The sequence below is a fragment of the Pipistrellus hanaki genome, assembly GCF_964339955.1.
Source record: "Pipistrellus hanaki genome assembly, chromosome: 7".
Lineage (NCBI taxonomy): Eukaryota > Metazoa > Chordata > Mammalia > Chiroptera > Vespertilionidae > Pipistrellus > Pipistrellus hanaki.
The window spans coordinates 79,021,340-79,038,044 of record NC_140509.1 but is presented as its reverse complement, the minus strand read 5'-3'; the positions used below and the strand labels follow the sequence as shown (position 1 = coordinate 79,038,044).

The 16,705-nt window shown below is 38.2% G+C and overlaps 1 protein-coding gene across 1 annotated transcript; it reads left to right on the top strand.

The window, feature by feature from the left end:
- The first annotated feature begins 2,070 nt into the window (after positions 1–2,070).
- On the top strand, positions 2,071–14,989 carry LOC311625345 (amine sulfotransferase-like). The gene is made up of 7 exons (XM_084889512.1): positions 2,071–2,182; positions 5,484–5,635; positions 7,699–7,907; positions 9,464–9,590; positions 10,323–10,417; positions 11,035–11,221; positions 14,596–14,989. The coding sequence occupies exons 2-7, from the start codon at positions 5,488–5,490 to the stop codon at positions 14,715–14,717; spliced, it is 888 nt and encodes a 295-aa protein (XP_084745638.1). The 5' UTR covers positions 2,071–2,182; positions 5,484–5,487; the 3' UTR covers positions 14,718–14,989.
- Positions 14,990–16,705: the final 1,716 nt, after the last annotated feature.

The window sequence follows — 16,705 nt, the reverse complement described above, 5'->3', positions numbered from 1 at the left end:
AAACAAAGAGGGCAAAATAAAACAAACAAAACAGAAAAACTTACCTCCCATCCTGGCCACCGCATCCAATTTTGTCTCCCCTCTACAAACGCCTGCCTTTGTTGACTCTTGGTGTCAGCTAGTTGTGGGGTTTCTTGTTGTTGTTTTCGTGTTGATGCAGACTTTCTAGATCACATGTGTCAAACACAAGGCCCGCGGGCCAAATTCAGCCCACCAGGCCTTGCAATGTGGCCCGCACCGCGCTGTCATCACTGCACTCCGCTGTCAGTTTATGACATTGTCAGTTTATGACTGTTCAGTAAACCATTCGGCCCGCGATATAGGCTGGATTTTAGATTTTGGCCCCTTCTCTGATTGAGTTCGACACCCCTATTCTAGATGTTTCCAAAAATGCCAGGACTTCAGTGCCAGAATTTGGTTTTTGCTGTGGCAGGCAGCAGAATCTGGATTTTCAGTTACAATTTCTGGTGACTCTTCTGGGACCATGTGGACCTCAGTAAGGCCCGAGGGCCTGGTCTGAGGGTGCAGCGGGTCCTGGCAGGCTGACCCCATGACAGGGACTACAGGGATTTCCCAGCAACAGTTGAGAGTTCTTTATCTCAGGGCTCTCCCTGCTCTTCCTCTCAAGGCATCAGGGGCCTGGAACACTTAGCTGGTGGAAGGAAACGGGTCTCTGTGGAGTCTGTGGACTCCAAGTCTGACTGGAAGTCAAACTGGGGTGCACAGGAGGGGTGTTCTATCACCAAGTCTGGTCTTTTTGGCCATCTAGGACTCAGCAACGAGTCACCCGAGGTCACGTTTTGGCAGGGGAGAAGACTCTATGACTGAAGCCCAGTTCTCCGGGGGAGGGCATCAGCTGCTGTCTGAGAGCTCTGGTCTGTCTGGTCTAAGTGCTCTCTGAGAGCCCTCACCTGTCTGAAATGAAACTTTGGTTACACTTGTTCTTTGTTTGTTTTCTTCTCTTTTGGGGACTTGCTTTGATCATTGCTGTTTTGTAACTCATCTGTTTTGACCTTGTCTTTCTTGGCATTTTTTTTTCTTTTTTCTTTTCCTGTTTTGAAACAAGAGATTTGGTCTTGGTTCCATCAGAGAGTTCAAAAGGTCGATTTTAGCTAACTGGTTGATTCAAATCAATGACAAATCAGAATTGTTTTGCCAAAGGTCTGGTAAATAGGCTAAGATCTCTTATGTGCAGGATTTCATGTTGTTACATAATATAAATTCTATTCTGAAATAATCTACATTGATGGTTCAAAGAGTGGGGGAGAAGGTCTCACCCCGAACCCCCAACAGTAAAACGCAAAATCAATAAAACAAAGAATGAAATGGTGGTTTCTGAGGGCCTGGGAGGTAGAGAAAATGGGGAGATGTTGGTCAAAGGGTACAAACTTTAAGTTGTACAATGAAAAGTTCTGATGATTTAATACACAGTTCCCTCAGCCCAGCCTGCAACCTCTCCAATCCGGGACCCCTTGGTGGATGTCCGACTGCTAATTTAGGCCTGTCTGATTGCTCCTAAATCCCCCCCTGCTGGCCTGGTCACCCCCCCAGCCTGCTGTTGATCTTTACTATTACTGTGACAGCATCCCAGACAATTTGCATATTCCTCTATTATTTGAATAGATACAAAAGAGATAGGCTGCATCGTCTGTAATATGTACTAAAAATGCAATATAAAACAGGAGTAGAAGGACAATCCTGGATGTTCTAGAAAACGAATTTAAATACACTGTGATTTTATAAAGTTCTTTGAACCTCCCATAGCCTTAGCCAGTATTACATAGGTTGTTTGGATTAAAAACCTGAGAAACCCTCTGAAATGGGTCTAAACAATTTGAGGAGCTATCCTTCATGCCCAAGGAAGATGTTCCTATAGCTTTCAAATACCTGTTGTTTTATAGATTCCAATTTAAGTAAATATGATGACTGGTTACATGCAGCTCTTTTTTTATCTCCACCAGCTTTGACTCTTGCGTTGTCTGGACTAATCACATATCTATTTCCTAATAAAGTATTACCTAATTTATTTATTCAAACTGAGCTATCTGTTGACTCCCAAGAGTACTAATCATTGGTCAAAATACACTTGTAGAAAGTATTTATTTCTCAGCAGCACATCTTTCCCTGTCATCCATGCAGTTATCTCAGAGGTGGATTTTGCTTCATCAGTTGACATGCAACAGTGAGTAGTGAAAACGTAGACATAGAGCCTCTTTCAAGTCTTATTCTCTCTTCAGCATACAATGACTTTATTTCTTTCGCCTCAAATTTTTGTTTTTCTTCCTTTTCTTTTGGATTCAAGGCAAGAATAGGGAAAACACATGACATTCTTTTCTTTATACAAGTACTTTCTCCCATATTCATTAAGGAGATACAAACAATACATGACTCACCAGTCCTAAGATCCTATATAAAAATGTATCCCACACTCTACTCTTTCCTCCTTGTTTCTGTGACAAAATATCTTCTTCTCTCTTAAGACTGTGTAAAACATACTAAATGTAATAAGTAGTTAAAAGGAGTGATTTTAGAATGTTTTTGTGGACTGCCTGACACTCTCTCCTCTTTTCTCTGAATCAAGAATTCCTGTAATTGGTGCTTTTTGGTGTGTGCGTCCATGTTATACAGTATAAATTCTTCCTCACCACACTCCAGAGGTTGAGTTATGGAAGGTTTTTCCTGGAAATTTTCATAATAGCACAGTCATAACAGTACTCCATCTATCTCTTGAAAGCATTCTTTGTGATTTATCAGCCAGTCTCCTCTATCCTTCTCACCAGTTGAGGTTGCCTGGACTTCACCTTGAGTCAGGAAAGCTCTAGCAACTTAGTATGGCCTTAATAAGATCTTTTAATTAGAGAACAAATAACATGCCACAAAGCCTTCTCAGGAAGATGAGATAAACATTCATTGAAACAGTATTTTGGTCCCTCAACCCTCTCTCTTTTTTTTTTTTTTTTAAGTGTGATTCCAAGGATTAAAATGCATATTTCTAGAAATTCTAATCCTATCACTCTGTTATCGAGCCTAGAATATGAACATTTACCAAAATCCAGGTAATTCTAATGCAAGTGATGTTTCTACTCTTACTCAGCAAAATTCTAACCTCTGACCTTCCTCTATCAGTCAGATGATTTGGATTGTTTGTAAAAGAATTAAATGTTTTTGACATGCAATTTAGACAAAGCCATATTTGCAACTTTAACAAATTCATTTTCAAGGTGTGCACAGAATTTCTTTTAAAAGTACACAGCTAACATATGTGTTGGTTCTACACCGAGTGTTATTAGTACTTCTGGGATTTCCTCATCTATTTAACATTCAAGAGTAGATTTCTCACCCAGTTGGGTGACTCAGTGAGCATCAACCTATGAACCAGGGATCAGTTTGATTGCTGGTCAGGGAACATGCCTGGATAGTGGGCTCAACTCCCAGAATTGGGAGAGCAGAAGGCAACTGATCAATGATTCTCTTTCATTGATGTTTCTATCTCTCTTACTTCCTCTCCCTCTTTGAAACCAGTATATATAATAGATTTAACAGGTGGAGTTAATAGAGAATGCCTAACTGGTTCAATTTTTGAACGTGTATTTCTTTAGACTGTGTGATTCCTATATATATTTTGACTTACTTATTTAAATTTATTTAGGATTTCTGATAAAATTCAATTGGAAATGTAATGAAAACCTTACAATATCTTACAACTATATGAGGGTGTCATCTCCAAATTAAAACCAGTTGGTGTTCCTCACACAGAGCAAATTCCACAATTTATTTGAAATGGCAGACAGATCCCAAAGCCTCAGAAGCTTCTTTCAGGGGAAAGAGATTATTTTTGTCCCAGAAAAAAAAAAGTACAATTTTCTTGAAGAATTTCCTATTTCTATAATAATAAAAATATGAAACACTAAGAAACTGTATTAGTGAAGTGATTGAAGGCATAGGGTCTGTGGCCACATAGTCTAACATCAAATCCTGCCAGATCTTCCAGGTGGGCAACCTTGTACCTCCTTTACCTTGTTTTCCTCAGTTCTATGTTTGGAATCATGATAATACCTCCCTTCTGGGGTTTTAGAAAACGCTGTTTAACTTTTCAGTATCTTACTTCCCTGAAAATAAGACATCCTCCGAAAATTAGACCTAGCACATGGAAAGATAAGACATCCCCTGAAAATAAGACCTAGCATAACTTTGGGAGTACAAATTAATATAAGACACTGTCTTCTTTTTGGGGAAACAGGGTAGTTTCCTCCTCTTTAAAATAGTTATAGAATCTCTAGGAATGTTTGGTTGCTATTAAGAGTAAATCTTTATATATGTACTAGAGGCCCAGTGCATGGATTCGTGCGCTGTGAGCAGATGGTGCCTCAGCCTAGCCTGCACCCTCTTGCAGTCAGGCACCCTCAGGGAATGTCCGCCTGCTGGGGAGATCGGGCCTAAGCAGGCAGGAGACATCACTCTTGCAGTCGGGGGCTTCACAGTCCAGGACCCCTCGGTCCTTACTGCCCACCTGCAGTGGAGGCAGGAGAGGCTCTTGCCACTGATGCTGTGCCTGCCCCTGTGAGCCCAGCTTCTTGCTGAATGGTGCTCCCCTTGTGAGAACTTACTGACTCCAGAGGGGAAGCTTTTGGATTGAGGGTCTAACCCCTGGTGTTTAGCGCACATCATAGTGACTAGTTGTTCTGATGGTCATTTGATTTGCATATTAGGGTTTTATTATATAGGACTATAGGCCCCATGCATGAAATTTGTGCACAGGGGTGTGTGTCCCTCAGCTCAGTCTAAACCTTCTCCAACCTGGGACCCCTCGAGGGATGTCCTACTGCCCGTTTAGAACCGATCCTAGTAGGATAGGGCCTAAATGGGCAGTAGGACATCCCTCTCACAATCCAGGACTGCTGGCTCCCAACTGCTTGTCTTCCTGTCTTCCTGATTACCCCTAACTCTTTTTGCCTGCCAGTCTGATTGCCCCTAACTGCCTTCCCCTACAGCCCTGGGTTCCCCAAATTGCCCTTCACTGCAGGACCAGTTGCCCCCAACTCCCCTCCTCTGCTGGCTTGGTCACCCCTAACTGCCCTCCTCTACAGGCTTGATATCCCCCAACTGCCCTTCTTTGCAGGCCTGGTCCCTCCCAACTGCCCTGCTTTGCTGCCTGATTGTCCCCAACTGCCCTCCTTTGCAGGTCTGGTTCCTCCCAACTTCTCTCCCCTGCTGGAAATCTTGTGGCAGCCATCTTGTGTCCACATGGAGGCAGCCATCTTGTGTGTTGGAGTGACAGTCAATTTGCATATTCCTCTTTCATTAGATAGGATGCTCTTTAGTATGGCATGGGTTGAGACACATGACATTTAAAAGGTGCTTGGCATATATCAAACACTCAGCAAGTGTTTTTTTTTTTTTTTTTTTTTTTTTTTTAGCTAGTGTTTTTAATTACTATAAAATACTAAGAAATTGAAAATAATTGTATTTCTTTTTACTTGTAGGTGAATGAGTATGGATAACAAAGACACATATTTGCTGAACTATAAAGGCTATAATTTTGAACCTACTTTAATTGATCCAGACTTTCTAGAAAATCTAGATGATTTTGAAATTAGAGATGATGATGTCTTCATAATTACATATCCCAAATCTGGTAAGTTTGAGGAGTAAACTCCCTGTTACCAGTTTTCACTCTGGTTTGGTAATACATGTGTACAAATGGGTCCTTTTCCAGATGTTAACAGTAGCCCAGCCTACATTTAGAGCACCCTTACGATTTTTAATAAATCTCAAAAGTTTTCACATATAAGATCACTTAAAATGCATATATCGTCATTTTTTAAAGCACCTAGGAAGAAACCAAATACTGAGCCAAAGCAGATACTAGGTCAATGCTGACCTGTTGTTCTTTCTCTGAGAATGGAAGAAAATATATTGAAAAAAAAAACACAGCAGGATTTTGGTTAGCATCACCTCTCAGTCAGAACTAATTTTCATTATGCTTTTCCATTACACTAATTGCTTTTATTTCCCTATCATAATCAAATAATTTTGAACTAAAGCAAATTGTCCTCAAATCTTATAATTGCCTTAAAAGCTTATTTTTTATATGTGCTTCTTAGAACACAGGGTGTTTGGTGTTCTTGAATCAATGTTGTACAAAGTGGTTAATATTGCCCAAAAATACACTGGAGTCAAAGTCAATACAAAACAATCTTTCTTGATTTTCATGAAAATGCTCCATTCCCTTCCTTTTACTATTGACTTTGAAATTCAGGACTCTGTTTACTTTCCCCAAATTAGTAACACAATGCCTTTCTCCCTGGATTTTTCTACTCTGCAGAATGTGTTGGCACATTTGATATGAGGTGTTTTTTATTTTCCTCCATTAGATGTTGGTATTCCTCAGTTTGCTTAGTTTTAGGTTAAGCAGCCCATAAGAATTTTTCCTTTGCCTGTAACCCAGCCTAAGTGTTTGGCACAGCACACAACAGCCCTTAGTCCAACCTGCTGGGGTCTTAGTCACCTTACAGGGGAGGTGAGTGACTCTCCAGGATTCACCATAAATTTTATCAAACCTACTGTATCTATGAAAGCTACTCAATTGAGTAGCAATGATTGGAAGATTATTGACTCCTCACATTGTTTTAGAACATTGATGATACATTCATGAACATAGGTGCAAAAATCCTAGACCAAATAAACATAAGCAAAACAAATCTAGCAATGTAAAAAAAAAAAAAGAAAAATCCTACTGTGACCAAGGTGGCTTTATATCAAGATTGGTTTAAAAATATATTAATGCAACCCTAACCGATTTTGCCCAGTGGATAGAGCATCGACCTGTGGACTGAAAGGTTACAGGTTCAATTCCAGTCAAGGCCATGTACCTTGGTGGCAGGCATATCCCCATTGGGGAGTCTGCAGGAGGTAGCTGAATCAATGTTTCTTTCTCATCAATGTTTCCAACTCTCTATCTCTCTCCTTTCCTCTCTGTAAAGAATCAATAAAATATATTTAAAACATATATATTAATGCAGTTCACACACATTATTAAAGTATAGAAGAAAGCCTGAATTATCATCTCAACAAGTGCAGAACAAGCATGTAATAAATTCAGTGTACATTCCTAAGGTAGACTATTAGCAAACTGGGGAGAAAGTGAACTTCTTTAACCTCATGAATAGAATCTACCAAAAACTACCACAGACATCAAATGCAATGATGAAACTTTTAAAAACAAGTATGAGACAAGAATGCCTATCAGTACTTTCACTTAACACTTAGCACCGAGACCTATTATACAAGGTTAAAAAGAAAAGTTGAAAGGGGTGTTGAGCTCTTAAACTGTCTATATTTCCAAAAGGCAAAGCTTTAAGCAAGACTAAGGAAGTAGGAACAGAGAGAGCCACAGAAAATCACATGACAACGTACATGAATTACAGGGAAGAACCGAGTTGAAGGATTGAACTAATCACTACTGTCACAACTCTTTTTCAGTAAAAAGCGAACTTAGAACACCTTATTTTATCTTTACTATCAATAGTTTGAATGTAAAATACATAGAAAATAAGTTCGACCCATTTCCTTGGCATATTTAGAGTGGTTAAAAAGAAAGAAAAAGCTCCAAATAGTTTTGCAATAGATGGCATAATTATTGACATTGTTAATAAAAAATTAATTCAGTGTTGAAAGTGAAATTATTTGATTTTACAGGAACCATCTGGACTCAGCAGATACTAAGCTTGATTTATTTTGAGGGACATCGTAATAGAACTGAAAATTTGTCAACACTAGATAGAGTCCCCTTCTTGGAATACAATATACGCAAAACAGACTTTCTCAAGAGACCATCTCCTCGCCTATTCTGTTCCCACCTCCCGTATTATTTAGTACCCAAAGGTCTCAAGCGCAAAAAAGCTAAAGTAAGTCATCTAAAGAGCTTCTTGACGTTTGGCACAAACTAAAATACTGTCTTCAAATATTTTCCTCTAGCCCCACTCATTCACAGTCTTTCAAATGTGATAATTATAATATTTTATACTGTTTGACACCTTAAATATATATGGAATTATAAGTATACACATAAATTGGGTCATCACACACATTGCTTGTAGTGTGATCATATAGTATATAACAACATTTCTTGCATGTCAGCACATGTAATTCTATTCTTTTTTTAATGGTTTAGTAGGATTTTTGTATGGCTCTACAATGTTTAGTGTATTGATAGACAGGTTAGTTGCAGCAAATGTGTATATTACATCGCAATACACATTCTTTTTTCTTCTTTTTAATCCTCACCTGAGGATATTTTCCATTGATTTCTAGGGAGAGTGGAAGAGAGAGGGAAGACAAAGAGAGATGCCGATGGGAGAGAAACACATGGATTGGTTGCCTCCTGCATGAGCCTGCACTAGGGTCCAGGCCCGGAGGAGCCTTCAACCTAGGTACCTCCCCTTGACCAGAATCAAACCTGGGTTTTTTGGTCCACATTCCCATGCTTTATCCACTGAACCAAACAGACTAGGGCCAAACTTTTTAGTTTTTAATACAAATTATAATATGATATCTCAAACTAATCTGAGTTTGCATTTTCCTTATCAGTAATGAGATTAAGCACTTTTTGATATGTTTATTGGCCATAGTTATTTCTTATTCTGTGACATTATGTCTTTTGACCAATTTTTAAATTTCTTTTGTCTTTTTCTTAATGATTTGTTTTATACATATTCTGGATTCTATTAAATTATTGGTTATATGTGTTGCTTTTCTCATACTTTGTTGCTTTTTGTAAGCTCATACTATGTATTTTGATTTATAACATTCATTAAAACTTAATATAATTTAATTAATCAATTTTTATTGTCACCAAAATTTTTTTCTGTTTAGGAAATCTTTTATTCTCTGAGACCAGAAATACATTTTTTATTTTAAAATGTCAAATAATGCTTTCATATTTAAATACTTAATCCATTTGTAAATTATTTTTTCTGGTCTGCTAAGAGGTATGAAATAGAATTTCAGTTTTATACTATATGGACAATTTTTTGTTTCAATATCACCTGTTAAGTAGTTTTTCCTTTTAGAAATGCTCTCCAGTGTTTTCTGGTTTTTGTTTTTGTTTTTATCAAATGTCACTTAACGCTTACAGAGGGTACATTGAAACAGTTTCTAGGCAGGGTAATTTGTAGTATTAACCAACTTTACAAATAAATAATTTTACTTTTAGAAGTTATTCCTATATGCTTGCACATGTGAAATGTCCTATGAATAAAGTTGATTACTTCTACAGTCTTTGTAATAGAAAAAAAATGGCTATAACCTAAATTTCCATGACAAGTAGACTGGATGAAACAAATTATTATGCATTTATATAGTTAAATATGTTGGTGTGAAAAAGGAGCAACAAAAATAACAAAGACCTATAAGGACAACCAACAATTGTTAAAATTATTTTATTTTACTATCCCCCCTGCAGATTGTTTATGTCTACAGAAACCCAAAAGATGTTATGACTTCATACTTTCATTTCTCAAATGTGGTGGTCACACTTGAAGCTGGGAATGATATGGAATATTTTATGAAAAGGTTTCTAGATGGGAATGGTAACTATGAATTTATGCACTCAACTTGTTCATAAGGTCATGATGCCATCTAGCCAAATTCTCAAACTTGGGGAACATATTTGAAGGAAATAAAGAAGAGTAATGATAGAAGCTGGATGCACACAAGTGGCTACTACTCTGTTAACTTAATTTACCACCCAATGGCTTTTCTATTCTCACCAGCACCACTTTGGGAACTGTTATGGTTGCAAAGGCATATTGTTTAAGAAAGAGTTTGACCAGAACATAAAAGAACCACAATGGTTACCAGTTCAAAGTGGATGCAGTGTTTGTGTTCTGTCGTGGACCTGTGGTAGGCCTTATATGGCAGCGGTGGAATATTTATTTCAACACTGAGGAGGATAGATTGATGTCAGAGGCTTGTGGGATGTGGAATTGGGGCTCGCACTTATTTAGATAATAAAAGGAGAAATAAAGACAGCTTTTCAGGTGGGAGAAGGAAGAAAGTAAGGAGCTCACCCTAAACCTCCACAATCAGTTGTTTGGCTTCGTATTTTCCTCACGGCTGCTTGTCCTACAGACACAGGACAGGCGGCTTCCCCTGAAATCAGGTGATCGTTTCCCAGAGCACCATCTTACCAGGGCACACAGATGTCTAGTGCTGGGGGCTCTCCTCTCCTTCCGGAGGATGCCAGAACAGAAAAGAAAGACTCTATGTGCTGTGTGGTAAGTGCAGCATCTTTCCCTTGTCACTGACTGATTTCCCCCCAGTGGTCGGAAGCCGTTGGTTTGATCACGTCAGAGGCTGGTATGAGCACAGACATGACTTCAGCGTTCTGTTCATGATGTATGAGGAAATGAAAAAGGTAAGAGGCAAAGGTTATTTTTAACAATTATTTCTTTGAACCCCTTTTAATTTTGGTTTTAATGAAGCACATTTTCCTAGTTTTCTTGGGACCTACCTATTTCTCATGCTTTTTCAGGGATTTCTAACTGTCTGCCCCTCCCTTAATTATTGGCTTCCTCAGGGCTCTCTTCTCACTGTTCACAACCATCTCCTGTGGTTTCTTTCCATGCCCCCATCTGTGTCAATAAGAGCAAACTCACAAGACTAGTGATTGCCAAAGGGGCAAAGGCACTTTGAAATGCTGGGACCAGCCCTGGCCGGTGTGACTAGTTGGTTAGGTGTCTTCCTATGCACTGAAGAGTTTTGGTTCTATTCCCAGGAGGGCCTGGGTTGCAGACTTGATCCCTGGTAGGAGGCACGATAGAAAGCTCTAACAAAGCTGACAACCAGAGCACTCATTTTCATAGAAGGAATAGGAAAGAGATATTAATAGGAAAAATAATATATCTTTGTCAAAATTTAGACCTACAGCAAGTCCAATCATCTTCAGTTTTCCAAAACCTGATCAAGATGTTGGGATGTAACTCATGCATTCTTTGTAAGCTGAATAGTTTCTCATACCCACAATTCTTTTAGGATCTCAGAAGTTCTGTGCTTAAAATCAGCCGTTTTCTTGAGAAAGAACTGAGTGAAGCGGATGTGGAAGCTATTGTGAAACAGGCTACATTTCAGAACATGAAGTCTGATCCAAAAGCAAATTATGATGAGATTCTAAAACATGAAGTTGGGACAAGAACAGATGACGGACATTTTCTGCGCAAAGGTGATGCTCAAGGGGTTTTAGAAGCAAAAGTGTTGAGAGTTCCGTGATTGGTTGGTCCCTACACTAATTTAGGGGTGTTTACCAATCTTTCTAAGTACTGCCATTGGGGCCTGGAGAGAATCGAAGATCTGAACTGCAAATGGCCCTGAAAAGTATCCCAGGACACTAACAATTTTGTAGTACATAGTCTAACACTTGAACCTAATTAATCAATATTACATTCCTTCCCTTTAGCCTACATGTCCCTACTCTTAAAAATTGGTTAGCAACTGCCAAAAACCAGTTTGGCTCAGTGGATAGAGCTTCAGCCTGTGGACTGAAAGGTCCCAGATTTGATTTCGTTCAAGGGCATGTGCCTTGGTTGGGGGCACATCCCCAGTAGGAGGGGTGCAGTAGGCATCTGATAGATGTTTCTCTCACATTGACATTTCTAGCTCCCTATCCTTCTTGCTTCCTCTCTGTAAAAAATCAATAAGATGTATTTTTTTTTAAAGGCTAGATATTAAATAAATAAATAATAAAATTGGTTAGCAAGTCTTACCTGAAGGTGATGTATAAATGTGACCAAGACAGCTCCAATTATTGGTTTTCTTTTTTTCTCCTAGAACATTCTAGAAGTAAACCAAACATGTATTTTATTCTGGGAATGGGAATTTGAGTTAATAGTTATTTTGTCATGTATCAGATTTTTTCAGTATAAACAGTAGGTTAATACTTCATGAAACCAATATGCTATGAATTCAAGTACTTAATAACAACATGCAACTAATTTTTATTGTGCTTTTATAACATGCCAGGAATTAAGAATGAATGTCCCCCCCAGATACTTCTTAATTTCAATTAAAATTTTTTTTAATATACATTTTTTAATATACATTTTTCTAGAACATAATTTCTATTTCTTTTATTCATGTTTTATTCACTAATTTATCCACAACTTAGCATTTTGATGATGGATATTTATTCTTAATTAATGAAGATCTTAAAATTGCTCTTGATATTGCTATTTTTAAAAAAGTGTTTCTTTTGTCCCATTTACTATCAGCTTTTAAGACTCATTGCTTGATTATATCAAATACAAAGTAATTCTCATGCTCATAAATAGCTTGCTAACAGTTCCAAATGCCAATGATAATCTTACCTAATAATAGAGAAACTTGTAAATAGACTACCTTTGCTACACCCACAGCCAATCAGAGTGAGCATGCAAATTAACCAAATAAAGATGGCAGTTAATTTGCATAATCCCAGCCTGCCATCAGGCGGAGGCTTTAGGCTTGGGGAGGTGTTGGAGGGGAATCCCTTCCCAAGCCTACAGCCTGGGGTGGAGGTTTTAGGTTTGGGAAGGGACTGAGCTTGGGATCAAAGGGAAGGGAAAAATCTCAATGGAAACACATCCTCAGGTGAGGATAAAAAGAAAAATGAATAAACAAATGTCATAGCCTATGAAAGACACATCTTGAAAATACTTAAAGAAAGTTGTCATTTTTTTATGGTGAAGGGACTAGACTAGGGGTGTCGAACTCAATCAGAGAAGGGGCCAAAATCTAAAATCCAGCCTAAATCGCGGGCCGAATGGTTTACTGAACAGTCATAAACTGACAATGTCATAAACTGACAGCGAAGTGCAGTGATGACAGCGTGGTGTGGGCCACATTGCAAGGCCTGGCGGGCTGGATTTGGCCCGAGGGCCTTGTGTTTGTCACATGTGGACTAGACTCTATGTTGATGAAAATACCTTGGCGGCTGCGGTGACTGGCAGTGGCTGCAGCAGCAGGGTAATGGAGCTGGCACCTTCCCCTGATCAGCCTGGTAACCTCCGGCAAAGGGAGGCCAGACTGCAGCTTAGGTCTGCTCCCAATGGGAAGCAGGCTTAAGCCATCCGTAGGATATCCCTTGAGGGCTCCCAGTATGTGAGAGGGGGCAGGCTGGGCTGACGGACCCCTACCTCAGTGCACAGATTTCCTGCACCGGGCACCTAATGTTTAAAAAAGAAAATCTGATAGTGGAAGCTGCCCAATAATATTCATTAAAAAATTGGCTTAATGACAGTTTCTAACCTCCTTCAAGTAAAACTGAAGCAATGATAGCTCTGAACACTCTCTGTGACCTTGATTTCATTACTTGAAAATCTTTGGGTTTCATTTTTTTTTTTTTTTTTTTACAGTTTTAAAGTATGTTTTTATTGATTTCACAGAGGAGGAGAGATGGAGGGAGACATAGAAACATCAATGATGAGAGAGAATCATTGGTTGGTTGCCTCCTGCACACCACACACTGGGGAGTCAGATTGTGACCTGACCAGGAATCAAACTGTGACCTGCTGGTTCGTAGGTCAACACTCAACCACTGAGCCCTGCTGGCTGGTCTTTCTTTTCAATTTTATTTATTTTATCTTTAGTTTTTTTTTTAATTTATTTTTACTTTTTAAATTATAGTTGAGAATCAAGATTATTTTATATTAGTTTCAGCTATGCAGCATAGCAGTTAGACATTTATATAATTTATGAAGTGATTCCCCCAATAATTAGAGTACCCACTTGGCACAATCCATAGTTATTACAATATTATTGACCATATTCCCTATACTGTATTTTACATCCCATGACTATTTTGTAATTACCAGGCTATACTTCTTAATCCCTTCAGTATTTTCAATTTTAAAAATGAAGAAATGCTGATATTGTGGAATTGTGTTAAGAATTATATTAGATGATACAAATAGTTTGTCAAGTCTGGTGCCCGGCATTTATTTTCTTTTTATTTTTGAATATAAATTTTCTTTTTATTTTATTGTTTCCCCATCCCCATTTATCTCTCCTATTCCATCTTCCACCTCTAGCCATCTCTCTCCCTCCCACAATCACCACACTGTTGTCCTTGTCCATGAGTTCTTTCTGTTTTTCCCCTCCATCCCTGTACCCCACACTCCCAATAGTTACCCCATACCAGAGTTGTCTGATTGCTCTCTAGGAATTTATTTTGCTTGTTAGTTCAGTTTGTTCATTAAATTCCACATATGAGTGAAATGATATGGTACTTGTATTTCTTTGGTGCCTGGTTTTCAGTAAAAGATATTAAGAATCTCTAGTCTAGTCATCTACTCTTTACTCATGTTATACCATCGCAATAAAGGCTATAATTTAATGGTAGTGGTTGGTGAAAGCATACTAGCTGAGGAGAGTGAACTTTATAAGTGTTTTTAAGTTTGTTTCTTAGTTCATTTCTATGTAAGGAAACATGAAGTATCAAGCCCATGGAGAACTAACAGGTACTTAGTGTGGCTGGCAGAGGAGATTGAAGTGGGTGGGAAGAAACTCCTGCCTGCATAGTGCCACTTACTCACCCAGGTGCCATCGTGTGCTCATTTCTAGGTACCGTTGGAGACTGGAAACATCACTTCACAGTGGAGCAAAATGAGAGATTTGACAAAATATTCCAAAGGAACATGAAAGATTTGCCTTTGAAGATCATCTGGGATTTAAATGAGGAGTAAAATCATGTAAAAGAATTCCAAAAAAAAATCTACTAACTAGAGAGGCTATTTTAATAGACACATTAATTTGTGCTTCTTATACAAATGTTAATTATAAAACTTTAGTAATGAAAAATGAGTAAACTGTTCTTAGAATAGTTGTCAGGAGTTGGATAAACACTTTGAAATTTCAAAAATTAAAATGATTTAGGAGATAGTCTACATTGATATCCTGTATTATAAATTGAAAAACAGAAAGCATGTAATAGGAATCATAAATGTTCTGAGTTTTCTGTACTGTGTATTTTTTCTTTACCTACAATTAAATTTAGTATGAATGAAACATTCAAATGTGTTTTATTATTGTAATTAAATATTAATTATTTGATTTAAAATAATTGTGAATGTTGAAATGGAGAATTCTTATGAAAGCACATGGATCTATTTAATACTTTACCAGATCACTAAAATTTATTTTTATATATTAATTTTGAGAGTATAAGGGACTGTCTAAAATTAACAGAGTTGACTCATAGAACAAGGGATCATCTACAAATAGCAGAGAATTTTAAACAGTAATTTTACAAAATAGAGACCCACATGATTTCCATATTCTCAGGTGAATTTCATAGAGTATTCTCTATGCTTATCTTAAACTAAAGGATTTGTTTCCTAGAAGCCACCTCCTAGCACTGATTCAAACTCAAGCCAAGGTTTAAACTATACTGTCTTAATTCTCCTTCTATCTAGTAAAAGGATGACACTTATTGCTCAGCAGTTTGTGGGTGAAAAGATTATTTTCTATTATCTACAACTAATCTCATCTTATTCTCAAACCCTCACTATAAAAATAATTTAAGCCTGTAAATTAAATATCACATGTCTCTTATAATTACACTTCAAGAATATTCAGTGTTAGTTATATTTTAAAAAAGTGTTGAAGCAAATACGATTTTCCTTCTTTTTCTCGTTCCATATTTTTATATGCAAAATTAAGCATATGCCCAAAGCTTGTGTTGTGGTTGTGAATGGGAGAAATGAGATTTATATGAATTTTATTCTGAATTACCATATAATACAAATACATTTTTTCCATTTAATAAGAATTTTTTGTTCCTATGGAGTTAGTCTATTTTGCTAAAGACAGGGTATATTTCTCAGATTGCTTTTTCTAATGAGTCATATATAATAAAAGGCCAATATGCAAATCAATTTGCAGGATGACCAGTCACTATGATGTGCACTGACCACCGGGGGCAGATGCTCATTGCAGGATCTGCCCCTTGGTGGTCAGTGCACTCCCACAAGGGAAGTGCCACTCACACAGAAGCCTAGCTCGCAGCTGGTAAGCACAGTAGTGGTAATGGGAGCTTCTTCTGCCTCATGGCAGCACTAAGGACTCCGGGGTATGTCTGCCTGCTGGCTTACCAGGGAGGGGGCCTAAGCTGGCAGTCAGACATCCCCCCAAGAGTCTCAACCCAGGATGGTGCAGGGCAGGCTGAAGGCCCACCCTCAGTGCATGAATATCGTATACCAGGCCTCTAGTATCTAAGTAGTATTAAATTTCTATACCTCTTTTAATCATGAAAAGGACACTATTGCCATTTTATCAACAGAATTCAGTAAATTGTCTTTAAAATGTACTCACTACTGCCATCTAGTGGTTACATACTCTATTGCATTTTTAGCTGCCACATGTTCTGCAGCTGAGCCCAACTCCAGAGACAAAGAGGGCAAAATAAAACAAACAAAACATAAAAACTTACCTCCCATCCTGGCCACCGCCTCCAATTTTGTCTCCCCTCTACAAACGCCTGCCTTTCTTTACTCTTGGTGTCAGCTAGTTGTGGGGTTTCTTGTTGTTGTTTTCATGTTGATCCAGACTTTCTAGATGTTTCCAAAAATGCCAGGACTTCAGTGCCAGAGTTTGGATTTTGCTGTGGCAGGCAGCAGAATCTGGATTTTCAGTTACAATTTCTGGTGACTCTTCTGGGACCATGTGGACCTCA

Coding starts and splice junctions, on each gene's coding strand:
- LOC311625345 (XM_084889512.1), top strand. CDS start 5,488: ATGAGTATGGATAACAAAGACACATATTTGCTGAACTATAAAGGCTAT. Junction 9,591..10,322: donor AAGGTTTCTAGATGGGAATG/GTAACTATGAAT, acceptor ATTTCCCCCCAG/TGGTCGGAAGCCGTTGGTTT. Junction 11,222..14,595: donor CGGACATTTTCTGCGCAAAG/GTGATGCTCAAG, acceptor GCTCATTTCTAG/GTACCGTTGGAGACTGGAAA.